The sequence below is a fragment of the Aspergillus foveolatus genome (assembly GCF_047715535.1).
Source record: "Aspergillus foveolatus strain CBS 279.81 unplaced genomic scaffold BDW70scaffold_2, whole genome shotgun sequence".
NCBI lineage: Eukaryota > Fungi > Ascomycota > Eurotiomycetes > Eurotiales > Aspergillaceae > Aspergillus > Aspergillus foveolatus.
The window spans coordinates 365,084-390,391 of NW_027396066.1; the positions used below are offsets into that span (position 1 = coordinate 365,084).

The 25,308-nt window shown below is 48.6% G+C and overlaps 8 protein-coding genes and 1 non-coding gene across 9 annotated transcripts; 3 read left to right on the plus strand and 6 right to left on the minus strand.

Annotated features, from left to right (window-relative positions):
- Positions 1-1,010: 1,010 nt before the first annotated feature.
- On the minus strand, positions 1,011-2,165 carry BDW70DRAFT_146775 (uncharacterized protein; the record flags this gene model as incomplete). Its single annotated transcript, XM_073738621.1, has 2 exons — positions 1,011-1,400; positions 1,941-2,165. 2 exons carry the CDS (start codon positions 2,163-2,165, stop codon positions 1,011-1,013), a joined length of 615 nt encoding a protein of 204 aa, XP_073600615.1.
- A 1,288-nt stretch (positions 2,166-3,453) lies between these two features.
- On the minus strand, positions 3,454-4,694 carry BDW70DRAFT_126727 (arginase family protein). The gene has a single exon (XM_073735133.1). It carries the CDS (start codon positions 4,634-4,636, stop codon positions 3,740-3,742), a length of 897 nt encoding a protein of 298 aa, XP_073600616.1. The 5' UTR covers positions 4,637-4,694; the 3' UTR covers positions 3,454-3,739.
- A 1,183-nt stretch (positions 4,695-5,877) lies between these two features.
- BDW70DRAFT_126728 (FMN-binding negative transcriptional regulator) lies at positions 5,878-6,870 on the minus strand. The gene has a single exon (XM_073735134.1). The coding sequence runs from the start codon at positions 6,821-6,823 to the stop codon at positions 6,068-6,070; it is 756 nt and encodes a 251-aa protein (XP_073600617.1). The 5' UTR covers positions 6,824-6,870; the 3' UTR covers positions 5,878-6,067.
- A 460-nt stretch (positions 6,871-7,330) lies between these two features.
- On the plus strand, positions 7,331-10,107 carry BDW70DRAFT_155464 (uncharacterized protein; the record flags this gene model as incomplete). Its single annotated transcript, XM_073740036.1, has 5 exons — positions 7,331-7,687; positions 7,755-7,829; positions 7,901-8,071; positions 8,729-9,429; positions 9,480-10,107. 5 exons carry the CDS (start codon positions 7,331-7,333, stop codon positions 10,105-10,107), a joined length of 1,932 nt encoding a protein of 643 aa, XP_073600618.1.
- A 353-nt stretch (positions 10,108-10,460) lies between these two features.
- BDW70DRAFT_146784 (non-canonical purine NTP pyrophosphatase) lies at positions 10,461-11,420 on the minus strand (the record flags this gene model as incomplete). Its single annotated transcript, XM_073738624.1, has 6 exons — positions 10,461-10,556; positions 10,619-10,680; positions 10,742-10,787; positions 10,846-10,990; positions 11,114-11,187; positions 11,256-11,420. The coding sequence occupies 6 exons, from the start codon at positions 11,418-11,420 to the stop codon at positions 10,461-10,463; spliced, it is 588 nt and encodes a 195-aa protein (XP_073600619.1).
- A 524-nt stretch (positions 11,421-11,944) lies between these two features.
- Positions 11,945-13,718, plus strand: BDW70DRAFT_146781 (uncharacterized protein; the record flags this gene model as incomplete). The annotated part of the gene is made up of 5 exons (XM_073738622.1): positions 11,945-11,976; positions 12,031-12,507; positions 12,553-13,022; positions 13,071-13,364; positions 13,417-13,718. The coding sequence occupies 5 exons, from the start codon at positions 11,945-11,947 to the stop codon at positions 13,716-13,718; spliced, it is 1,575 nt and encodes a 524-aa protein (XP_073600620.1).
- Positions 13,719-17,318: 3,600 nt separating this feature from the next.
- Positions 17,319-18,481, minus strand: BDW70DRAFT_126737 (NAD(P)/FAD-dependent oxidoreductase). The gene is made up of 2 exons (XM_073735135.1): positions 17,719-18,481; positions 17,319-17,652 (listed from the first exon to the last, which is right to left on the minus strand). The coding sequence occupies exons 1-2, from the start codon at positions 18,415-18,417 to the stop codon at positions 17,416-17,418; spliced, it is 936 nt and encodes a 311-aa protein (XP_073600621.1). The 5' UTR covers positions 18,418-18,481; the 3' UTR covers positions 17,319-17,415.
- Positions 18,482-21,141: 2,660 nt separating this feature from the next.
- Positions 21,142-22,876, plus strand: BDW70DRAFT_146783 (uncharacterized protein; the record flags this gene model as incomplete). The annotated part of the gene is made up of 5 exons (XM_073738623.1): positions 21,142-21,239; positions 21,275-21,490; positions 21,531-21,791; positions 21,832-22,105; positions 22,850-22,876. 5 exons carry the CDS (start codon positions 21,142-21,144, stop codon positions 22,874-22,876), a joined length of 876 nt encoding a protein of 291 aa, XP_073600622.1.
- Positions 22,877-22,931: 55 nt separating this feature from the next.
- BDW70DRAFT_t34 lies at positions 22,932-23,005 on the minus strand. Its single transcript has one exon. It is a non-coding gene; the product is annotated as a tRNA-Val (tRNA).
- Positions 23,006-25,308: the final 2,303 nt, after the last annotated feature.

Below are 25,308 nucleotides of genomic sequence, written 5' to 3' on the forward strand. Positions count from 1 at the left end.
ACTTACTAGATCATGATGTCAATGCGGTTTTAATATTTAGGGCAGCCTGAAAAGCAACGTACCTTGGTCTGACGCGTTACTGCTCAGCCGCGGCACTAATGGTCATATTAGAGGAATGAGCCAGAGCAGGCTGGTATCAAATCTAGCGCACAATACTTTCATGAACCGACGTTAACCTTTAAAGCCAACAATATCTTGATTAAGTATAATAACAGAATTCACCTTCCCTCGTTCGTTGATACTTTCCCAATGATGTAAAGCTCAGGGAAAGGGTTATCAATATTCTGACTTACATATCCACCTTTTCATCTTAAAATGTCTCCTCCTCATCTTCTATCTCATGGGAGGAACTATGTGGCCTTGCTCACATTTCTTTATCGTCATCATTACCTCTAGCAACAGGACTTCAGCTGGGACACAATTCCAGTTGAAGTCACTTCACATTCATCCTGGCCCTCCTATTAGGTTTTTGAGTACCTGTACAGGCCTGAGTCCTCATAGCGGGCTGAAGTCCATAGTCTTTTGCCCGAACCTGGTTGGGACTTTTAGGTTCCGCTTTAAATAAAGCTCAGGTCTGCCGTCACATGTTTGAGATTCATGTTGCGAGTACTGTTTCTGCCCGTGGCAGTGTTTGAAGGTTGCAAATCAATGCACCTGGACTTGACTTGTGTTCTTTGAAGATAGTATAGTGTGAAATATGTATACACATGCATATTGACGTGCCGTTGAAGGAGAAACATTGGTGTAGTAGGATTTCACTTTATTCGGGATCAATGGTATTTGAGCTCTCAGGTGTCGAGAACCATATTAACCAGGGACAGTTGTCTGAGAGGCTTTGCCCATGGCTCTAGCCATATAAACCTAGGTTTATCAGGCCCTCTTCTACGGTTACACCTTCCTCCAAGGCTCTAAAATTTCTGAATAATACGCTCATCATAGATTAAAACCCAGATAATGAAGTAACACCGTGATCAGTTACGCTTTTATCCAACCTAGTCTAGACAAGCTGCTTAATCCCTCTCGCTCCACTCCCTCATACTCGTTCCATTTCCACCAGCTCCGATATCTAGACTCTCGGGATCATACTCATCACCAAAGTCATCGGTCTCCTCAGCTGGAGACGCTGAGAAATACCGTCCCTGGGCCGTAGTTTGAGGTTGGAAGTGGCCTTGCATGTTGCTCGCTCGTGGGTTACTGCCCTGAATGTTTCCAGAGTAGTAGGATTCTTGGAGGCCGCCACTGCTGCTTGTTTGAATGTTGTTGGCTTGGCCATGTCCTGGATTCAGCGATGCCGGTGGTGAAAAATGGTATTTATCGAATCTGTTGGACCTTGCATTGTGGTCGGAGAGGTCTAGCTCGTCCTGATTCATTGAATGGTTCTGGTGATAGAGGAGTGGAGACTGGAGGATAACACTATTCTTGAGGTGATGAAATACGTACTTAGGCAAAGGCGGGCGCTATATAGCATGACATAGATCGTCTTGAGTCGCAGGGTATGGAGAGGAATCTCTAAAGCCTAGATATATGACTTGCGTTTGTCACTCTACTATCGATGATACGGCCTATTACGTTGGCTGATACAGGTAACCTTGATGTCAAAAGGCAAACCGATGTCAGGAGCTCGTCACAAGGTTTTTACATTAGGCCGGCATCGCAGGGCTTTTTCTCGCAGCTCTAGCTCGTAGCTCTAATGATCATCGTTGTCAGAGACAGGGCTCGTAACTCAATCTTGTCATGGCCAAGACTCATTCTATTGTTTGAAGAGGTTCTGCAATCCGGACATCCCCTTCTGATAAGCGCGACAAGCTATACTCTTAGCCTGATCGACTTAAGACTATGCCTATACAGATTGAACCTCAATTCTTTCATGTATACCAGCGAAATCTATATGATACCCTTTATTTTGACCCAAAATCATCATCAGCCTCGCCCGTGTTCACGTCATCGAAATCCAGCTCCTCCCCCACCTTGTCTCCCTTGGATGCAGATGTCCCAGATACAGGCTGCTCTTCAGACTCAGATTCTGCGTCTGCATCGGCGTCGGCATTAACATCGGCGTCGACAGTAAGCGTCTGGCTCTGGCTCAGAGATGTCTTTTTACGCAACCACGGATTGGTGTAGATGTGTCGCTGCGCATATGCCGTATTCGCCGGGTAGTCGGACATCTTGACAAGGACTCGAGCGGTTATTTTAATAAGTAGTAATCGAGCGCGAAGGACTCCCAGGTATTCGAGGAATATGATACCGTGAGGGCCCTATGGCTATACTGGGGTGTGGCTACCATTATATTTGAAAGAGATGACGGGCTCCCATCTTATATCTCCACAATCTAATGAAAATAGGAGGTAACGATGATGTCAAGAAATCTAGAATTGCGGATTAGATGACACCTGGAATAGACCTCCATTCTAGCCCTACAAGTGGACGTGGGCCGCGATGGCCATGGCTGGAATGTTCGTCCCAAAGACTGAAGCCAGAACAGGCCAAGTTGGGTTTTCGTGCCCATGTTTCCTCTCTCGATGATAGTATTTTAATATAGCTGTCATTACCCGCATTGATGGCTTAATATCTTTTACGTCTACTATTAAATATCATGGCTTACACTAGGTTTCTTGTCCATTATCCAATCTTCGAGATTAACCTACAATTGCCAAAAGAGGATTCTGGATTAGTCTTAAATTCTACTACAAATTTTGCAAGTCTCCATGGTCCCTATGTTACTTTTATGTAGACGTCTCCAGTTGTAAAATCAGTGCTCGCCTTCCCACTCCCCCATATCCGCATCTTCGCCCTCCTCCCTCGCCATGTCGGCATCCGTGTTCGGATTGACACCCTTCAGCATCGGGTTCGTAACCAGCTTTCCCTCCCCTGACCAGACATACTCTGGCATATCATGAGGATGGCCCCCACTGCCAGGCATATTGGTGGTGCCTTGCATATTGCTCATACTGGCCGGCATATTGCTCGTCTGCATGTTACTGTACTGCATGTTGTTCGCCTGCGTGTCGCCGATGTTTCCTGCGCCGGAGCCTTGGCCTGGACGCTGACGTTGTTGGTCAGATCGGGTTTTGCCCGAGAGGTAGGTTGGCATGTCTTGGTCGTTCATTCTGGGTTTTGGCTCGTCGTATTGGGCTTCGTGACAGGCAGAGTGAGGCTAAGGGCGATATCGTATGGTACTCATGGGGAGCAATGGCGAGGTAGTTCTGGGTGGATGTCGCGGTAAGTCAGAGCTTATATAGCTCAACAGATATCGGCGGTTCTTCTCTGCGGCCGTTGGGCTGATCTAACCCTGATGTCAGTAAACCATTGGTTTAGTGTATTGTGGCTCATCCATGATACTGGTCCAGGAGTCTATTACTGCAGCGGATGCTCGACTGCAGGTACCTCCTACAGCTGATAGAACATTTCATTGGCATTTCATGGGGCCCAATGCATGGGTCTTTGTTAGCTTTACTGTTCACATGCAATTTATATGGCTAAATAATCCTTATATAAGGTTATAAAGAAAGAAACATAAATAAAATAGAGCTACACATAGCACAAACCGACACCCAACAGGACCCGCTGGCGTTGAAACACATAATTCAATGCCGTAAGATACTATAATAATGGTTCATGTAGGTCAATATGTAAGAGACAGACAGGCAAGGCCATTGGGATGGAGGGGAGAGATATTCCATGCCATTGTCATTATAGGCTCAAGCAATCCTGTCTGCAGTCCCTGCGGTGTGGCTGCACACTATACCTTCAGGTTCTTGGACAACGCTCCTTTGCTTAAAAGAGCTTTGACGAAGGTTAAAATAGCGCGAGTACCGATTTGAGCAATTCTATCCCCATCGCCTACATCCGGATCAAAAGAACACACGGTTAGCGACGTTGGTGTGGCCATTTGAGGAACGATTTCCATGCAGGAAATCAAGTCGGACTCGAATAGGCCACCAGGAGACGGGTAGTCATTGACCTTCCCGTACGAATTGTCCAAGACGTCAAGGTCCAAATGAACCAAGGCCGGACTGTAAGACCTTTCATCCAGCCGTATCTTCAGCTCCGCCGCGAAGTCGACTTGTTTGTTGGTGTCCCCCCAGATACTGTGCATGCCAGCATCGATGACACGTTGTCTCTGTATGCTCGACTGGTCTCGCAGACCGCAGTATAGGAAACGGCCGTAGTCAAACGGCCTGAACCCAGGGACACTTCGCATCAGAGTTTTCCAGCTTTCGCCGCGCAGCATAGACAGACCCATGGCATCGAGGTACCCGTTTTCATTGACGTCCGGTGAATCGAGATCATCATGCGCGTCAAAGTAGATGAACGCCAGATCTTGTATCTGCAGCCCGCAGGCCACCGCTGCGCTGGCCATGCAGTTCCCCGACAGTACCAGTGGGAAGCTCTTGCTCGCTATAGCATCGCTAACGGCCTTGGAGATCCGCCTCATCACCTCGAAGCTGCGTCCAATCTCGCCCTCGTAGTCGTCCACCGGCTCGATCTCAACAAATTCGACTGAAACACCCAACTGCTGGAGCTCTCGCTCGATTCCGGTGGACCGAATGCGATGCGGACCATTACCGACGCGATGGTTCCGTAGGCCGACGTGGTATGGCGAAAAGATGATACGGATGGCTACGAAAATGTCCATGATCGTGAGTTGGAGTTTCTGGCATAAGCATAAGAGAACATTCCATGAAGGATTTTCTTTTTGTCTGGTGGATTACAAATGCTCCATGGATTACAAATTCTCCAGCTGATGATATCTGATACGGAAATATGAGGCCACGTGATCTCCGGTGGATTGACCGGACATCGCCTGGTTCTAGAAGGTTCTCACCCTCTGTATGTATATATATCGGGGGAACAGAAGAGTAAGAATAGAGCAATAAGGGGGAATCTATCGTCAACAAGATAGATGGTCAATCGTCATATGGCATCCGATCCTTAGTAGGCTACGTTGGTGTAGTTGATACAGTTTCCTCCTGCCCTTTCCCCTTTGAGCATATTCCACAACAATATCCAATAATTTGGCTGCATATTACACTAGCGGCAGGGACCATCTACGGCGGACCATCTCCTATTCCATCAGATTATAGGAAGCAGAAGTGAAACAAAAGTATCTAGATGCCCATTGACTTTTGACAACTCTAAGTCCTGTAAAGAATATTCCGATTATAGAGTCGAGTAAAAGCGGGTCAATCTAGGGTGTGGCGCCAGTTCAGTCGATAGATGACGCTTCTGCCGATCTCGTGTAGGAGCCGATGTAGGGCTCACCATCTACAACCCCGTAATGTTGCTACTTGTCAACTTCAGCAGTAGATCACTGCGTGAGGGTCATTGCAAGATGGCGAGCTGGCATATAAATTTGCAAATGTCTCGGCCGTCTTGCACAGCACCCTGTGTTCAGGTACTCAAATCGGCTCAGTAAGATATCCTGGTCTGGAAGACTACTGCCCAGCGCAGGACTATCACGCCGGACAAGCAGACAAGAACCTGCTGACTATCATTCTGTTCGAATTGTTACCTAGTTCGCTTCACCCATCTTGTCGCCTTGTTGATAACCGTATCAATGTTTGTCATCTTAATTTTGTGGCTGCAGGTAATGCACCCATTAGCCTGGCCGCCGGTCAAGGAGCCACTGGCGCTGGTGTTGTATAGTTAGCACCAATGTCTTCCTCGGAGGTCAGAGGACGCTGAAAGTATAACCTGAATTAGGATGTATAAGGTTATGAAGTTGATCTCTAGATCAATTCTTGAAGTAGGGGGCTGGTTCGCAATCTCAGTTTCAAGTGCTGTTTGCCCTGCAGACATGGCAACACTAATAGATTCAGGAAACATTTTTAACGCTGCTATCAATATCCCGCTCCGCCATATTCCAACTGGTCTTCTACCTAGATCATCTATGGGTCTGCTCTTGGGTCTTATATATGATATGTGTTTGTTGCAATCTTTCAAAGGCATGCACTGACGAGATATATGACAGTAACCAACAGACCCTTCCCCTCAAGCATGCTGGCTATGTCTGCAGGTTCCACCAAGTAGACAGTCTATGATGTCACAAACAAACAGCTGTGCTATGCTATAAACTCCGTTTCTTTGCGTCGTGTAGAGCACCCCTCTCCCTAACCAAGGCCGCCATCGCCTGCCCTTCCTCGCCGGCCAAGCGCGAAAATCCGGCCGCCACTCCGTCTCGGTCACCAGGCCTCATCTCCTGGCTCATTTTGAACTTGCCCTGGATCTGGTCAATGTGAATCTCGATCCCTACAATGTTCCGCTGCATGATCTCAATATACTTCTCAGGCGCATCCTCGACCACCCACGGCCGCGGCCGCTCGCCCCCTGTATACCCCATAATCGAAGACTCCGCATGTTCTGAGAGATCACGGATTTGCTTGGCCAGAAAGGCGCCGGCCTCAGGGCTCTTGGAGTCGTAGTAGAGAGTGAGTTTTCCGTAGACCTGGACGGTGGCGTAGTTCCATGTCGGCACGACCTTGCCTGTGTCCGGTTTCGTCTCAACGTAGAACTTGGGCGTTACGTAGTGGTGCTCTTTCGCGGTGAAGACTACCAACACCTCGTCTTCAGCGGTCAGGATATCCGGCCGCTCAGCAAGATGCTCGATCATGGCTTTGGCTTGGGGGTTCTGTTTGGCGATGTGGGCACGCAAAACGCCTTTTGTATCGTCGGCGGTGTCGAGGACGAATGGAACGTGGGTGCATTGCAGGAGCTGCTGAGAGGAGGATCTGATGCCGGTGATTAGAAGACCAAGAGGGTTCGCGCGAACGAAGGAATGGAGGGTGGCCGGGTCAGATTCGGCATGGACACTCGGGATGAACATTGTGGAACAACTTCAATCTTAAGACAATCTGAGAGATTGGAGAGCTGATGAATGAAATGGATGCTTGGTTGCTTTGGTCAGGTTGCGCCGGCCTCTATATAGAAAATCTGTGAGTCATAGGGAAGTCGGGATAGGTGCAAGGGCGTGAGGCTTTACGCAGCAATTATTGCAAAGGCTCTTGATTGCACCAATCACAAGTGATTCAACGTCGAGACTAAGTTAACGGCGCGCTGGATGGCTCGTCATTCTTCAAAAGGGGAATGTCATATCGCTCTTGTGCACCCAAACGGGCTGGAGGGTCTGGAATTTGCAGCATCGCGACCTCCCCGTACCATTCGAGATCCACCTGAGAGACTTTACTCAAACCGGTCTACGGGTGCGATATGCTTTAATTGGTCCGTTCATACATAGATATTTTGATGCTGGTACTAATACAGGCTTAATCCGCGAGGGAGGCCTGCAGCATCCGAATTTACCTTCTCTCCAGCCGACAAAACACGAGCCGCCATGGCGCTCAAAATTGCCATCCTCGTCAACACGCTCTCTACAAACAGAGACTTCTGGACTGATGTGCGAACTTCGTACTCGGAGGCCCTCTGCAGTTGCGCCCACGGCCGCAATCCACTTCTACGACCCCGTCTTCGAGCAAAAGTTCCCGACCCTTCAAGGTACGACTTGATCATCCTGAGCGGCGGCAAAGCCGATGCCTCGTCGTCCGAGCCCTGGGTGCTGGGCGTCCTCGACTTCATCCGCAACACCGTGAGTGATACGCCCAGGACAAAGATCCTCGGTATCTGCTGGGGACATCAAGCAATCGCGAGGGCATACGGGGGCGAGGTTAGGGCTGTTCCAACGGGGCCGATTGTACGGAGTCCCGCCATACCTACCGGCTGCTTATAGAGGTGTACGTGCAAGGCTGATCAGCCCACAGGCCGCTATCCAAGATCTCGCCCTTACCGAGGCGGGCAAGCAGTTCTTCCCTTTTGCTGCAGAAACAGGCTCATACGTAAGGCTCTAACTCTAACCCGGCTGACTCTTGACTCTCGTATCCCAGGCTAACGTTCGAGAACTCTTAAGTGGGCACCCGAATTTCATGTCCGCGAGGTCTACAGACCGGCACCTGGCTTCATCCCCTTGGCAGAGAAGAACGAGTATTTCGTGAACGGAGCCAATACGGTGCTGTCTTCCCAAACACACCCGGAACTCGGCAGCGAGTTGGCCAAGAAGATGCTCTTGGAGGAGGATGATGTGTAGAATGGGAATACCTCGGCGGCTGCGTTGGACCATGAAGTCTGTAAACTTGCCCAGGAAACCGACGGACTGAAGCTGTTGGAGCGGGTCATCCAGTGGGTAGTGGAGTGGTCTGAGCATATACAGAGTATCTGAATACCATTATCTAATTCCTATCATAGATGTCCGTCCAAGGGGGAAATAAATAAGAAAAAAAAAGACTGCTGGGTCCTCGGCTGAAGCTTCACAAAGATTGCTGAAAACGCCACCACGACAGCCAAAACAGCCAATCAACAATACATGGTACCAAGATTGTATCGAAAGACCATGAGGGCATGATTGGTTGAGTTGGTATTAGTACGCCTACACTGCCTGGTCTTTCTACCGCTGACTCACAGATCCGTCCAGTGGTCCGGCTGGTGGAGTCACCAGAGGTCAATATTAATCTCTCCTCAAACAGGCCATCACCTCGATATATCTTGATGAGCTGAATGGTAGCGCTGAATGTTTAAACCCGCTCCTCCACGTCCTAAAAAGACCAACATCGTGCGGTCGCGCAATGGCTGCCAACCTGCCGTGAGCGGAAGACCAAGGTGAGGGCTCCGTAGTGACCAGGTGCAGTTCGCTCGGGCCAGAGAAAACAGAGATGTCTTGTGCGGGGACTGACCAGCGTAGTGCGACGAGAAGAAGCCTGCTTGTGGAACATGCGTCCGTCTGGGAAAGCCCTGCGTCAGTGTCCGGCCAGAGTTGAAGTTTCGCCATGTGGCCGTACCTGCAGCTGTGCGCCGGGACACCGCAACGACCGTCAAGGAATCAGAGCAGGGCAGGATTAGACGACGGCCGGCTGAGGACCAAGATAAGGGTACAGGTATCTTGGGCTGCCTTGGGAGTCTTGACCTGATCAGGTCTCTGCAGCATGTCGAGCGCGATGTCTGCTACTCTACCTACTGGGAGGACCGCTGTCTGCCAGCGATGCATCCAATATTCCTATCTATGTCCATCATGGCAGACAGGCCGTCGCAGTTGATGCTCCGCGTCTCCATCCTGGCCCTATCTTCGCGCCAGTTCAGCCGTCAGCAAGTGGAGCGAAAGACCTCTTCCGCTTCGCACATGGGATCCTTCAGTCCCAGCCTCAGCCACCAAACCAGGAGTCATCTCTACTACTCTGCCGCCATCACGAGAATGAGCCGTATCGGTCAGCAGATCGTCTCAGCAGACACGACGGTCGTGGTAGCCGTCTTGACCCTTTTCGCCTACATCGAGGCCTCAGTCGGCAACTTCGAGGGTTTCCGATGCCACGTCAACGGGATGTCTCAGTTGCTCGAGAGCCACCTTGAGATCCTGAACGATCCCGCTAACAAGGCTCTCATTCTAACGTGGATGCAAAAATTCGATTTGTGAATTGGTGGTCGCGCGCGTACTTTAGCTCCCTCTACGTACACGGTCGCCTGCCTTCTGTCCCCCTACCCCCTGCGCTGGAAGGGAACTACGATCTGCTCCATAACCGTCGCGTTCTTGTGCTGAGCGTCCTTTGCGAATCGCACAGGCTCAACTCATGCGAGGTCCTGCGGTGGGTGGGGATCGACGCCACGGTGAACATAGCGGACAGACAGCCCATGGGACTAGACGGCAATCTCGAGGCATGCTTTCATGCCCTTGGAAAACAGGGGCACCGACGCAACGATTGGCTCGCGCATCTCTCACCTTCTGATTTGCTGATCTTCGAAGGCCAGCCTTCTGGGGATACCGGGCGACTGGAGGGCCCTAGGCTGCCCATCTTCTTTGAGTCTCACGACGCCGCCCTCAACTATGCCTATTACACGCTGTGTCGGGTCTTGCAATGCCGAGGCCTTTTACGCAGTTTACAATGTCACAGCGCTCGATCAAATGCCTATCGGTTCGAGGAAGAGGAGGGCTGGATATGGCTGCTGCTTCGCATCGCCAAGTGTACATGTTTCCAGACCTCCTTCGCCCGAAACAACTACACGATTGGATTCCCGGGCCTGTTATTAGCCGCGCTTCTGCGCTGCCAGAGTCCGGTCCTCGGCGAATAGATCCAGAGCTGGGTCCAGACACTGGCCGATTTAGAGCCTACGGAGGAGGGGGCGTTCCCGATCTACCAAACTCTAGGCGTTATCAAGGCCATCAACGGCCAGAAGTAGGTAGGAATCAATGTGGTGGGGGTTACGCAGCCTGTAGACGACGGTGGAGGCACGCCCAAGCTCACAGCATTCAACAGCCAACCAATTGATCGAGTGGTTGTCCATGGACGATGTCGGACAACCGGAGTAGTAGTGGAAAAGGGCGTTCCCATCGAGACGTGAGCCTGAAAGATGAGATATGTGCGTACATTCTCCCTGCCCCGGTCTGTGTAGGTCCTTGATACACCGACTGATTCCAGCGATGGTCAAGACGAACCCGAACTTGAATACGAACCCGAACCTCCAGCTTGAACCCATTCCCTGAACTTCGATAGAGCTCTGAACCAATGCGACAACCGATTCTGTATCGTCCTGATCAGCCGAGCACACGTGGGATCGCAATGATGCATGCTCAGTCACCGACCTTCTTCTGGACATCCATCTCCGCCAGAGTCTCACCGTCGAATTCGAATATTGGCTCCCACCCTGTCATGGTTATATATCTGGTTATTCCCGGTCTCCCGATTCATGACGCGGTTTGTCTTACCAAAAGATGAGACCCCCCTTGCGGACACTATCTGACCCTGAGACGTCTTTAAGTCAGCATACGCCATCGTGAAAACAGCAACACAGATGTCCAGCGCAGCATACCAAGAGCCTTCCTTGAAAGACTACTGGCTCAGATCCGGGGCCGGCAGAGTAGCCGAGCGTACATACGGCTTCGGCGGCTTTATTCTCGTACGGCTCTAGCAGACGGCACAGACCGAGATTGCCGATTGCACCTACAAAAGCTTTCCTGTTCAGTAACCTCCATATTAGTGAGAGCTGGGGGCTGATCCGCACTGGTTTCTAGTGGTTTCTAGCAGTTTACAGCGGATACAGCGGATTCAGCGGATTTGAGCAGCGTTGGGGGACGAACACATATGGCCCTGGCAGTCTATTCAGGGCATGCATCTCCAGAGCCGAGTCTTCCACGAGGACGGGTCCGCCGATCTGTTCACACATGAGTTAGATGTTACTACAATCACTGTTGGAATGAAATATCTTGTAGCAGAGCGTACCATTTCAGCAGCGGTACGGCATTTGTCTCGCACGATCTCTTCTGAAGTACCCTGGATCTCGCGCAAGTCAAGAGCCACCGGTCTGATACACACACTATCTCCCAGGATGGATTTCACCTCCAAGACCTTGTGAGGATTTCCGGTAATGAAGACGATGTCAGGCATAGTTGATATGTAGTGAATGCGAACAGGCGGCTTTCTGCGTAGTGGTTTATACTGGACCGGCGTCTTGTATTTCTGTCACCTTTAAAAATAGTTCTGGTGAATGCCTGGCATTTGATCTCAGCAACTGCCCCACTGCATGCTGAGCCCACTCACATAGACCGTAAGCGAGTCCGCTGCCGAATCAGTACCTAGACGCTAAGGGATCCACTGCCTTACGGAGGCCTAAAGGGGAAAAAGGGAAAAAACTCACATCTCGTAAATACTGTATACCGCTTCCTTCACCGCTATTGTTTATCTAATAAGAGTACTTGCTTGTATGGTTTAGCACCTTCTTCTCTTTACCTACACTAATCATGCCTCGTCCACCTATTGATCTTTGATACGGAATATGAGGCCACGTGATCTCCGGTGGACTGACCGGACATCGCCTGGTTCTAGAAGGTTCTCACCCTCTGTATGTATATATAGCGGGGGAACAGAAGAGTAAGAATAGAGCAATAAGGAATCTATCGTCAACAAGATAGATGGTCAATCGTCATATGGCATCCGATCCTTAGTAGGCTACGTTGGTGTAGTTGATACAGTTTCCTCCTGCCCTTTCCCCTTTGAGCATATTCCACAACAATCTTGAACCCTATCGACAGGAGATTTGTGATCTCTACAAAACTGGTACCTTTGTTGATAATATCGTCGTACTGCTGGCCAACAAATATTATATCAAAGTTACCCCTCGTACGCTCAAGAGCCGCCTCAAAAAATGGGGTATCAGTAAGCAGAATCGTACGGCAAGCAATGACACAGTTCTTCATAGCCGTATTAAGGTTCTGATGTATCAAGTTGGCCTCAACGAAGCTGAGATTCTCAAAATCCTTCATTTAGAAGGCTTTGATATCAAAGCTCGTACATTAAAATATATTCGGCACAACCTTGGCTTAGTGCATTGGACAACTAACCCGGTCATCAATGAAGCAAAGATTGAGAAGGTTATGAATACCCTTCGTACAGAGCTCTCTACAGGCCAATTTGAAGGCTATGGACGAAGAATGCTTTATACACACTCCAAGAGCCAGGGGTTGCTTATTAGCAGGTATATTCTAGAATCTATATATGCATATCAGCTGACTCCGTACAGGGACCGGCTTTTCTCCATGTATCGGGAACTCGCACCTGAAGCTGTACAGAGACGTCTATATGATCTCCAGCGCCATCGGGGTGCTTATATTGTGCCCGGGCCTAATTTTATATGGTCAATTGATGGATATTTCAAGCTAGCTCCGTACGGTATCGAGATCTATGCTGCTATTGATGCATATTCACGCTATATTATCTGGGTATATGTTGGTATTAGTTCTCGTACAGCTGTGAGCGTCCTCCGTCAGTTTCTTGATACTCTCGAGATTACTGCAACACAGCCTCGGTTTGTACGATCAGATCGAGGAGGTGAAACAGTCCTTCTGGCTGAAGCTCAACATAAACTTCAGCGGTCTTGCCATCCAGAGATCTCTATAAGAGGCTGTTATCTTTATGGCACAAGCACTGCAAATCAAAGGATTGAGGCCTGGTGGCTCCAATTAACGCGTGGAGTTATCTTCCCGTTATCGGGTAAGTACTTTGTATACCTAACACTGCCCGGTACAATAGACTAATAAGCAAAAAACAAGGCATTTTTTCAAGGCCTTGTTGAAGATGGCAAGTTCTCAAAGGATATATTATGTGATCAGATTGCTTTATATGCAATTTATATGCCAATCCTTCGAGTTCAATTTACCTCATTTGTACGAACCTGGAACAACCATAATATCCGGAAACAACGAAACCGGCCACATCTAGTTACTGGCAAGCCATACATGAACTATAACTGCCCAGCAGCTGGTGTACAAGACCATGGGATTAAGTTTGGTATGGAGCTCCTCAAGTCTTTGCAGGATGATGTACAAGAATGGGGTATGTATCTCTTTTTTGGCCAGTTTTAGCCTTGCTAAACCCGGTAAAATAGATCCAGATGAGTATCTGCCAACCGAGACCTATAATTGGACTCGTACGCAGCTGTTAGAACTTGGTTTTGATCCTGAAAAACCTTCAGAGACTGCTGGAGTTTGTACAGATCATTCATTTATCCTATTTCGTACAACTTATCTTGAGCTTCGATCCAGGATTAAAACTCATATTCAGCAAGGATCTCAGCCAATCCTTGAGTTATCCAGAGCCCCTACATGTACTTTTAATCGGGATACACAGTGTATTCCAGACGGGATTGAAGAGGTGGAGTATAATGGAGAACTAGATGAAAATTCTTGACCGCTTAAATCCCTTTCTAATCATCAGCCATCCATCGTACAAAAGGGAACGAAATCAAAAGTGCAAAAACTGTTATTATGCCTTTATCAGAACTCTGTCCTAAAACTAATCAGCCTCATGGCAATGCCTGGAGCTGTGGTTCATGCTTTGCAACAACAACTTGTACGGAGCCTTGTACAGAACCTCGCCGTACAGAATCCTGCTGTCAAGAACCTCGCTGTCCAGAGGTAGAAGTTATTGACTTGCTTGATTCCTCACCTACTGCCTCTCCATCTCCTCAAAAGGCCATCCATGTCTTCGCTACACCACCCAAACAAATCATCAACCCGGGAATGATTCAAACATTATAACCGTACAGGAGGAGCTGAGGATTATCGGCAGGAATCAATCACTTGTACAAGAACTGTTGGCATCCAGGGAACAACTGTTAATGTCCAGTTTCACTTATTAGTATGAAAGCGGCTTAATGGCATCTTAAAACCTTTATCTTGTGATCTTCTTAGTATGTTTATTTAGAATTTTTAAGCTTAAGTTTTATCAATCTAATCAAACTCTATTCAGATGTCTCTTCCGTACGATTATTCCCCCGTGCTGTTCAGTCATATAAGGACTTCATTCAGACCTGCCTTCTTCGGGAGTTGAGATCAGATACATATCAAGTACAGGAAACTGATGACTTACGCCTTGCAACCTCAATCCAATCCCAGCTTTATCCTGTCTACCTGCAACAGTCGTACGATGGAGAACAGATGGTTTCCACTATCCTTGATTACTACCGGTCATCTGGCAAGAAGGACTGTACAATTCATGTGATAATTGTACAGGATTCTCTTGAATCTACACCTGAGCCAGAGGAAAAGAGCACCAAGAAAGCACCAAAGGAAAAGAAGGTAGCTAGAGAAGCAACCAAAGTCAAGCAAGAGCCAGTTATACAGCGGTCCAAGATCAAGCAGGAACCAGCTGTACAGAAGCCTATACCTACACTTAAGAAAGAACAAGGCTCTAAGAAGCGTTCTTTTTCTGAAGCTTTGGAGGAACCAGGAAAAATGAGGAGATCAAGGATGAAGAAGATTCAGAATCAGGGCCTGAGCAGGTATTTATACCAAGGGAAGATTATGGTGTTGCTTATCGTACAAGAACGCGCCATAAAATCCAGCCAGAGGATATTGAATGCTCTGCCGAGTTTGGTATCCCAATTTAAGCTCTGCTTAGCTGGCCGTACGTAGCCTCAGCACCTTCTTGATATGCTGTATAAGGCATCAACTCCTCACTGATTTGATTTCTTGATTCACCTGCCGTACAAGGTTTCAACACCTTGCTGATTTGCTTTCTCGATTTACCTGCCATACGAGGCCTCAACGCCTTCTTGATATGCTGTATAAGGCCTTAACGCCTCACTGATTTGATTCCTTGATTCACCTGCTGTACAAGGCCACAACCCCTTGCTGATTTACCCTCTTGATTCACCTGCTTGGCTTGCTGTACAAGGCCTCAACCCCTTGCTGATTCACTTGCTCAATTCACCGTACGGAGGGCTTGTATTCTGTTAAACTGAATAAAAGATCAATCAATAACTGAAATTCTTTGTACAAAATAGGGAAATATAGCTTAAAGTTGCATAAGATGTATGCTTTGTAGAGGAAGATGGTTAAATAATACAGAAGGTGCAATTAACTAGGCAACACAACATATTATACAGATCTTAACTTTCTGTTTCTCACTCTTTTCTCCTTCTCATCCTCATCATCATCACAACCACAGTGAGAATGGCGTACGATAAGTCTCTTTACCATCAATCTGTATATTCAGAAGGCTTTAGCTAACTATTCTGTACAACCGGTGATAGCTTTTGTATGGTTTCCAAGTTTGGAGCCCATGAAGCTGTCCAGTTGTACAGGTGTTTCTAGGAATAATGAGTACCGTCCAGGCTTTGAGCCTGCCTATCCTGCCATGAATTTGGGCGCCTACCTCCAACATCTTTATAATCAGACATCTCCTAGGGCTGCTGTTGTCCTGCCTATTGGGGGTCAACAGCTAGACTGGTTTGTACACAGTTATATAGGGAGAGCGTTGCTGGCCCGTCCAGGCCAACCAGCATCTATCGTACGTGGCAGCATCAGACCAGAACAATTACAGCAACACCGTGACTCGTACATCAACGCACTGTTAATACAATCTCGGGGGTTGAAGTTGCTCGGCCATGTGAACGTTGCCGTCGTCCAAATGGTCTTTATCCATTCACTTCATGCCGCCACCTTCCAGGGGCCTTTGGTGGGTGCTGCGGCAACTGCAAGTGGCCTGATGGAGCAATTCAGTGCACCGTACGAGATGCTCGATGGCGGGCCGGACCATGGCAGGCTGGAAGTCAACCCCCAGACATACAACGTCAGCTTGAGGGAACGGCTGCAACCCAATCAACCTGGGCCAAGAGGAAGGTAATGCAGAGAATCCAATCAGCGTGGATTAGCTGCTGGTTATGGGGGGGAGTAGCTATGCATGGACCAAGCAAGTCATATACAGTTAGCTTTAGCTTAACAATTCTGCTGGCAGAATTCGAAACAATACTAGCCCATACAGGTAATATTTATTTTTTCCTTTTTGTCCCGTTAGGCCTCCGTACTGCCTACGTGGACGGAAGTTGACCGCTGGTTCCGCGTGGCGCCTGCGAGATCGGGTTGGAAGATGCCAGGTGGGCTACGAGTATCGCTCTTGCACGCTTGATCAGGAATCTCCATGACAGGAAAAAGGCGGCTTGGTGGAACTACAATCTAGGCCACATCCGGTGCGCAAGAGCGATGTTAGCCCTATGGAACTTGACTCACTCCTGCCACAAACTGGCTCTGGAAAGGAACTCTCTAGGGCTAGGCTTCTCTTGAATGGGCCAGGTTGCTAGCCTTCTCTTTTGAACTTTGGAATGATTCCCTGAGCCTGGGGTCTTTATATTGCACTTGATATATCTGGTATTCCTAATAATAGACAGTCCGCACGGGATAGTGGTCGGAACTACGTTTTTATTATTTTTTTACCTCGTATTATTTTGGCCCATACATTGCCCGTTAGACTTAGCAGGCAGAATGCAACAGTATACGACTGGAAACTCGATAGAGAACGATAGCCGTATCCGGGATCATCCTCTCACAGTGACACTCTGGATATCAAACTAGAGAGTAGATCGCTTCGTGTACTTTCTTGCTACCGGACAGAAGCCTGATACGTAGTACCAGTTTGGTCCTTGCAACACATCATTTGGAGTCAAATTAATCCTATACCTCATGTTACAAGATATAAATACCAATACAGCGTAGTTATCTAATAAGCAACATCCCACCACTTTAGGGTCCGATATTCCATTGAACAGCATAATAATGATAGTCATCTAATTTACGATGGATATGTTTTGCTAATGGATTTTTGCGTATTACTACCCTTAACTCCTGCTCGAGGCAGGATCGAGTATAAACTCCACAACCGCAGTTAACTATATGGTTCCTACATGGGAATGGAGTACAACAGCAAACGAACAAGCCCGCTGGGCGATATCTGGACTGACGCGCAGCGAATATGCTATACAGAAAGGTACTGAGAAGGTACGAAAGTAAGTATACCCAAAGGATGGGCATTTACGAGTAAAAGTAACTGTAGTTATGAAATTACAGCACGTTTGATATACAATTCCCCCCTTTGAGCACGACGGCAGTCACAGCTCGCCTTCGGCACCGAGTTGCGCAACTAAACCTGCTGCCCCAAAGGAGCCCGTCGCGAGTGCTTGAGGCACCGACTTCATCAGCGATCCGCAATCGCCGACAGCGAAACAGCCTGGCACATTTGTCTCGTTGAAAGGCGGGTTTGTCTTGATAAATCCCATCGGATCGACATCCAGGCCGAGCTGTTCGTGAAACGGGCCGTTGATCCGGACGCGGGGGACAGAAACCTGGCAGGATCCATTGTCAGTACGCCTTTATCATATCAGGTAGGTGGTGACTATGATGGTGCTCACCAGAAAGCTCTCCTGCCGACTCTGACTGCTGTCGAACTGCACAGTGATGCTCTCGCCTCGCTTCCCAAAAGCAGTGATCTTCCTCGGTTCAATTGTCAATGGCTTGCCCTCGAACTCTTTGTGCAGCTGCGCAGCAAGCTCTTCATTTCCGTCACAGTAGACAGTGACCTTCTTGGCAAGAGGTGATGCCATCCTTGCCATATGAAGTATCATGGCAGGCTCGCTGATGAAGCCACCTCCCAGAACTCCAGCAGACTCGGCACCGCGCTCTTCAAATCCATGGCAGAATAGACAGTGGAATATGTTCTTCCCCCACAGCTCGCTGAACCCCTTGATATCTGGCAAGACGTCGGTGACGCCCGTGGCAAGGGCGAGCTTCCTTCCCTGGTATTTATTCTCCTGCTCATCCACCACCTCAAACGTCCCGTCTTCTTTCGCCGCGGCCGATGTGATTGTTGCGTTTTTGAAATGGATGGTGCTGTATCGAGACTCGATGTTGTCTCGGGCAGCAGCACGAAAATCGTTGGGGGGTTTGTGGTCCCAGGTCAGGACGTTGTGCATACGATCAGCAAAAGCGTTACGGTATTGATTGGAGTTAAAGACAATCGCGGAGTACGTCTGACGGGCGAGCCCGAGGGCCGTCGAGAGACCTGCTGGTCCGGCGCCAATGATGAGGACGTCGTAGATTCTTGCTGAGGCCATGATGCCTGGTATGGGCTTAAGTGAGGGCGAGGAGATGAGGGAGATGTTCTTCTAGGGAGACGGTGGTGATGATGATGATGATAAAAAACTGGGTGTGGAAGAGGATTGAGGCTGCGCTGAAATAGATGGGAAGTCTCCGACTATGTCTCCGATGCAGGGAACGCACCCAATAAAACACAGTCTCTGCGGGCTTGTCCACTGCCTGCCACATCTACTGGAAATTCCACAGCCTGCTTATGGCGCAATAGATCTTTCTGGAAGTGCTAGCGATAGTATTACTCAGAAGAATAAGTCTAGGAAGCTGATGCAGCTAGTGAGAATGCGCAAGATATGGTTTCTGACAACGCAGAAGACATTTAATCTAGCACAGGATACTATTGCTCAGGGTGGAAGCGAGATGGAGGTGTTGTGCTGGTGATGACCTAATATAGTAGTTGTGAACGGCCTTTGCTGGCATTTAATAACCACCACCCGCGAGAGTAAGCTAGTCTTTATATGAAGAGCATGTGGAATAAGCAAGGTATATCGCATACTCGCCCCAAAAGAAGGGGTTTCATAGAGAGTAAACTTCTCATTAGGACGCAGGGCGGTGGTATAGCTTCAAGGGAGGCCATCGTTAGGGCACACCATGCAGCGGTTCCAGCCCTATATGTGACGAGGGTGCGTAAAGCAAGCCCATTTCGATACCTGCGCTTGATGCTCAGTATCCACCAACAGAATGCGACCTAGTGCGAGATACTTGGAAGTTTAATATTTAAGCTACCATAGACCCGGCTGATTCTATATGGTAGGTCAGAATCATGCAGAGAAGGATGAAGGACATATCTGTTGGTGAGGTATTGTGGCTACGGGGCAGTGATCTCATTGTACGTGAGGAGAGTCGTCTGAAAACTAGCATGGAAAGTGCAGAGGTCGGTATAGAACACTATGGGACGTAATCTTCGTGGTAAGGATATTTGTTACTGTATGTATATGCGTCAATGTGACTACGGCATGACTATGACTATGCGCTGATATCTGGCTGTGGCGGTGGAGGGTATGTACGGTATGGGCGCCTCATTATTGGCTGAATAGAGAGCATTCACAAAGAAACAGGCCAGAATGACTCAATCACGATCTCCTTACTCCAGAGATTTGTGTATCCCAGGTGTGTCGAAGGGTCTTTGTTCGGTGCCCGCAGCAGTACGTATAAAGCACACGGCACAGCTGCTGATAAACCGAGCAAGAAACTCACGAAAATGTTCCTTGACCTGCGCCACTGTGTTGTCCTTTTTCCTGGCGCCATAGAATGTGCGGCTGTTCATACAGACCATGATCTTCTGAAAAGGCGCATCCCTCTGCATGGCCGTGGGACCGAAGCATAGCCAATCGTCAATATCAGCACGACGACCGGCGGAGTGACAGTCAATATTCTTTCGACAATGCACTCGAGCTCGACATTCGGTCACTTCTTGGCCTTGGTTGCTAGGCAGTTATGGATGTTTTCCAGGATGTTTCAATGGCGCGAGCAAATGGCAATACGAAGTTTGAGTTAGGAAGCAAGAGGCTATAAGCCACCCCTCGAGTTTCGGTCACAAACGATCCTTAATCGACTCGATCAGGAGAATTTAGAGAACCGGTCGTAGGAGGCTCCAGGCCAGTTATAGTTTCGTCTACAGGGGGGACAAATTGCATGCTTATTGGTACGCCAGAACCCCGGCGTATGCTTATGGAGTAGTCCACTAACAAGTGATAATCCCTATGGTTTGATGCTTGACGCTTTATGGCCCGATAGCGTCTGGATCACTCCTCTCATTCCTGAAGGTGCATTTGACTATGGTAGTATTTCTCTCCGTTTTGACAAAGGGAAATGAAGATAGGCAGTGGAGTGTATAACCATTGGGCAGCATCATAAATGCCCTGAGCAGCAAATCAAGGTATCTTTGCCAACCCCCAATCACATTTTATCTATTATTGTACCATATCTAGCTAGATACTCACTCACTAATGCTTAATAATGTAGATCAGTTGAATAGGACGCCGGTAGAAAAAGAAAAACACGTTTTGTCTTACTGAATTCCGAGCCAAAGCTGGTTAGCAGCCAGAGCTGAGCACTAAAACTTGCACAACGTATTACCATGAATATCTCCCAGGTTGCTGCATAAAGAACTCTCATGCTGCTGCGTAGGGAGGGGAAGATACACAGCAGATGAAGATATGGCCCCGAGGTTCTGGCTAGTGATAATGACAGATTGTGTGCGGTGTTAGTGATTAGCTCAGGAAATTGGGTATGTGAGACCTGTATCACGATTGCCCAAAACAACCACCTTCAGCTACTATGTAGCTACATATTAGTAATCGCACTCACATAGTTACAATACCTAAGTGAAGTTAAGATTGCCAACGTTGCAATATATGGAGTCAGCAGTTCCGGATCTGCTCTACACTGTAGTAGCAGCTATGCGGGGTCAGTTGCAATTTGGAGGTCGGTGACGTTTTCATCAGCCAGAATTGGCTGAATATCAGTGACTATAGTAGCAGCCTACGTCTGACATGTCCACGGACATGGGCAGCACACCACGTTTGCATCAGCCAGACTAGTCAATGTGGCTTTCTTCAAGCATAAGAACATTCCTGTTTCCCATCTGATGAAGAATCAGCACAGCACCGGGTACTGCCGGTCCAAGTCTTCTAGTCCCTTGTTTGACCTACGTATCGTCTCGAAAAAAGGATATTACAAGAAAGATGGCACGAACCACACTACTGTCCATCGTTGCCCTCGCCAGTCTAGGCTCCGTCCTTGGGATAAAATCAATCTACGACGTTTACCCTCCCCTGAGACAGTTCACCCCGGAAAACGCCTACGGCAACAATGGAGAGCAACAGACGAATGGAGATGCCCCATCTTCCACGACAGTCACATCACAACCGACCTCAGCGTTATCAAGGCCGGGCAATGCAGCCACATGGCTGTTGTCGACCAAGCAAAGGGGCCTGCGCTGAGTTGGTGTGATATCGGAGGCGGCTCATCCCACGCGACCTGCGACTACGAGCAGTCGATAAGCTACACACAGACCTGGTCCACCATGCACGGGTCGAAGGTGGGCATGCAAAACGAAGTTCGGGGATGCCAGGGTCACCGGTGAGTGGACGTTCTCGGCGGAGTACTCGGGGTCATTTACCGAGTCTGCGGGGAACACAAGTGGGCAGACGCTGGGCTGGCGGAACCTGGAACCGGGGTATATCTGCGTGCCGAAAATTTCTTATCTAAAGGTCAGCTGCGCGGGTATTGTTTATAAGGATACGCCTTGGACATGGGGTCCCGCGCTGGGCGGGTACATGTACATCGAGAAACACAATACCGACTCATCAAACATGGGCTCGGTGAAAACTATGTCGATTGCCTCCCCGAGGATGGGACTTGCGGAATTCCAGTGGTGTGACGTGGCAGGGCTGGTTTGGCAGCACCATGAGCAACCCGGGCGTGGTGGCTTTGAACCGGGGTGGCTCTGACCCTCAGTGGAAGATGAATGACAATTACCGGAACATTTGGTCTAGAGGTAGTATCGACTTTCCGGTTCTGGATAGTCAGGGGCAGATTCTCTCTGTCTATGGCCTGGACATGGTATCATGCGCAAGTGCAAATGGTATGACCAGGCTGGAAGATGGCTATCTCGAACGCCCTGCTGCGGCGGTTCCTGAAGCTGGAGTAGGAGGACTGCCTGAGGGTATAGGCTTCATGACGAGCTTTGAGTCACTTGCATTAGTCATTTTAATATAGAGAAGATTTATTCTATCGGCGTGGGATTTACTTGCCGCTCCCTTTGCCAGCGTCTAATCACGGTGGAGCGGAATATATAGGACTAGAAATGATTCGAGGAGATAATACTTGATTGACAAAGTTCCGGACTATCAAAATACCTCCTCGCCCAGCCGATTTGCAAGTGCAAGGTATCTGGACCTCTACTGGTCCTATAATTCCGGGTCTCTTGACTGCCGACTGAGTTATGAGAGAATCATAGATTAAGATCCAGGCTGTTAACTGCAGCCAGTGTCAAAAGCTCCTAGGAGCCAGCACGACTCTATCTAACCACGCAGGCCAAAATGAGGTAATGCGCTTTTAGATGGAGTACTGTTTTCGGTACGGCAGGGGAGTGACGTAGGCATCATCGCAACCATCAGACCAAACAGGTAATGTGCTCTCAACCCCGGCTTTGGTGGTCTTCGCGATATAGCTTTAATCCATTTCGAACGCAGCACATGGGGAGTATCTTGTGTCTTCCGACGACCCTGACCCTCGCAGTTATCTATAATAAATTTTCCGATCAAGCCCCAATGTCTGCATGGACGGGATAAAAGCATTAAGTGGCTGCGAGATTTGCATAGCCGCCATTGAATATGAACTTTCAGTGTATACCATAGTTGACTGTTGGCCATTCGTATGGATAATCAGCGTGAAACCATAGGCAAACATCAGTAGGCAGAAAGCAAAACTAAATATATTGTATATATATGGTAGATAGGGGGTAAAAAAATGACCAGTGCCGGGCTCGATCCGGCGACCTTATCGGTGTTAACGATACGTGATAACCAACTACACCAACCGGCCATTGATGGAAACCAAAGTTCAAATTTAATTATGCAAGCCAAAATCCATTTCCGCTCTTAATCCTGAGGGCGAGTTCATAACCGAATAGGAGTATGCTTATACTGCTAGGGTACTCGGCTCTTTCTCTGGGTCGTTAGAGTAACAAAAATACTAATTCTAGCTTTCGCACCACCCCTAATTCTAAACTATCTTTAGCTTCTGGGATTTCCATCTAAATCCGCAATGCATTGTTCGGAAGGCAGACACCTGCTATACCTAGGTAAGTGAAAATTGCCTGGTTTTCAAGAGGACTCAACCACGATACTTGCTCAGCTAGATAAAACTTAATATACCAAAGGTTAACCAATCCAATGAGTCGGGCTGGGGACAAAGGTCTCTTCGGGCCGGGATGCGCCGCACTTTGGAGGATTTGGGGGGCCAGTTACGTCGGACGACCGTCTAGATACTGTATTCTATAACGGATGGCCTCGTCGGTTGGCTGCCTGAAACCACCTCTCTCTCAACCCACTCGAAACCCAATCTGACTATGTGCTAAAGATATCAAGCCTCACATATGCAGCTACCACAATGATGACAGGACCAAACCCTGCCATGACAACCGGCAGACCGGACTCCGCAGAGTGCATGGCCGACGTGATTGCGGTAGCATTCGCCAACTCCCATTTCGCGGCCTATATCCTACGAAAGCCCCAGTCCACATGGTCTTAGCGACGATTTCCCGGTGTCGATAACTGGTCCTCAGTTTCAGAAGTCGATTACCAGCAAGGCTGGAACCAGCGCTTTCCTGGTGGGCGCAGAAGGTTTGCGGCGGCCGCTGTATGGTAAGCTAGAGAGCTTGGCCGGTCAACAGCTCTCACAGACATGGATCCATGCTAATCGTGAGGGCAATATTGCAGGTCCCCGCCGGGCATATCTATTTCCTCAGCCGGAGTTACAGACCCTCGGAATCCTAGAATTCAGGAAGAAGTTTGCCCCGGTCAAGGAGGAGTACATGCGCGGCTGCCACCATCGGTATCTCGATCTGATCGGACGACATCCTCAGCGGACGGAGCCTGGTATCATATCCTGCCCGTCGTCGCTCGTCTTAGGCCAGCCAAACTACTTTACATTCAGGCGTAATTCGGGCGCTGGTTGACCCATATGTGGAGAAAGCTCACGAGCAAGGCGTTCCGGTGTGGCTCGAAGCCATAAGCGAGCACAGCCGACGTGTCTATGAACATTTGGGAATTGCACTGTTGCAGTGTTGCGTTCGGGAGTTTCTAGGACTATTGCGAGGGCAATCTTGATGGAAATAGAGAAGGGATGCTAATTTATGTGATGATGGCAGAATAGGATGTATGCGTCATGCACGGAAGGTATTTCTGTATCTATGATCGAGACTATAGTAAATGTTAACGGCACCGGCAGTTTACCATCGAAGTGATTATCTTGTGCTCCAGCGAACTAGTCCGGTTGACTCTACTTGTTTAACGGTCTCCTTACTTTCGGCTGCGCATGCTATTACTACAGTGTGCCTTGCTCATCCTTGAACGGCGACAATTGGAGCAGTCAGAAATGTTTTGAGAGAACAGCCGGATATTAGGACTGCTTATGCATCTCTGCAAATCACGAGCATTTATGTTGCTATCCAGAGTCTCCCGGGAAATCCGCCGCGTAAGCCCTATCATCGTGGATCCTCGAGTGCGGCTATCCTTGCTGACTTTGCCTGCCATGAACTGGTCAGCTTGGAATTCCAGTTTACCCACCTCATCCTATTAATCCCTACCGAATTATCAATCTGCCAAGGCCAGTCTGTCTCTTTACATCCAATCAACATCTCATCTCATCGCCTCTTGGGGCCGCATCCTTCCTGTATACCATTGGCTTCTCCTAGGCAGCCGATACATGCCACCGTCTTTGTTAATGTAATCGCCCTCCCTGGTGTTTCTTTGTCGCAAATGAGGCATATATACCCGGCAGTCCTCGACGCTGTGTCGTCTTGCCCTGAGAAGATGATGCCCACATTTCTTGACATTACAACAGAGACGTTATGCTCTCAGCCTCTATAATTTTTTCTCTTTCCCTTGGATGATACGTTTGCAGGTTTCAGGCACGTGGTCTGCATCGCGATTATTCGGAGCTTTTGCTACTCATTTGTTATCCATCTGCCACATTTCAGCGCCATTTTTTGTGGGTTTGATACGGGGAGTTATCAGCTTTATATCCAGCCCTGCGAAATGCAATATATATATATACATTTATATATACGTATCACGCCGTAAATCCACTGGAATTAAACACTACAGTAAAGCCTTATTAACAAT

Excerpts from the sequence above, each read along its gene's own strand:
- BDW70DRAFT_126727 (XM_073735133.1), bottom strand. The coding sequence starts at position 4,636 with ATGGACATTTTCGTAGCCATCCGTATCATCTTTTCGCCATACCACGTC.
- BDW70DRAFT_126728 (XM_073735134.1), bottom strand. The coding sequence starts at position 6,823 with ATGTTCATCCCGAGTGTCCATGCCGAATCTGACCCGGCCACCCTCCAT.
- BDW70DRAFT_126737 (XM_073735135.1), bottom strand. The coding sequence starts at position 18,417 with ATGGCCTCAGCAAGAATCTACGACGTCCTCATCATTGGCGCCGGACCA. Across the intron at positions 17,653-17,718 it reads AGAGTCGGCAGGAGAGCTTT|CAGGTTTCTGTCCCCCGCGT; the intron begins CTGGTGAGCACC and ends AATGGATCCTGC.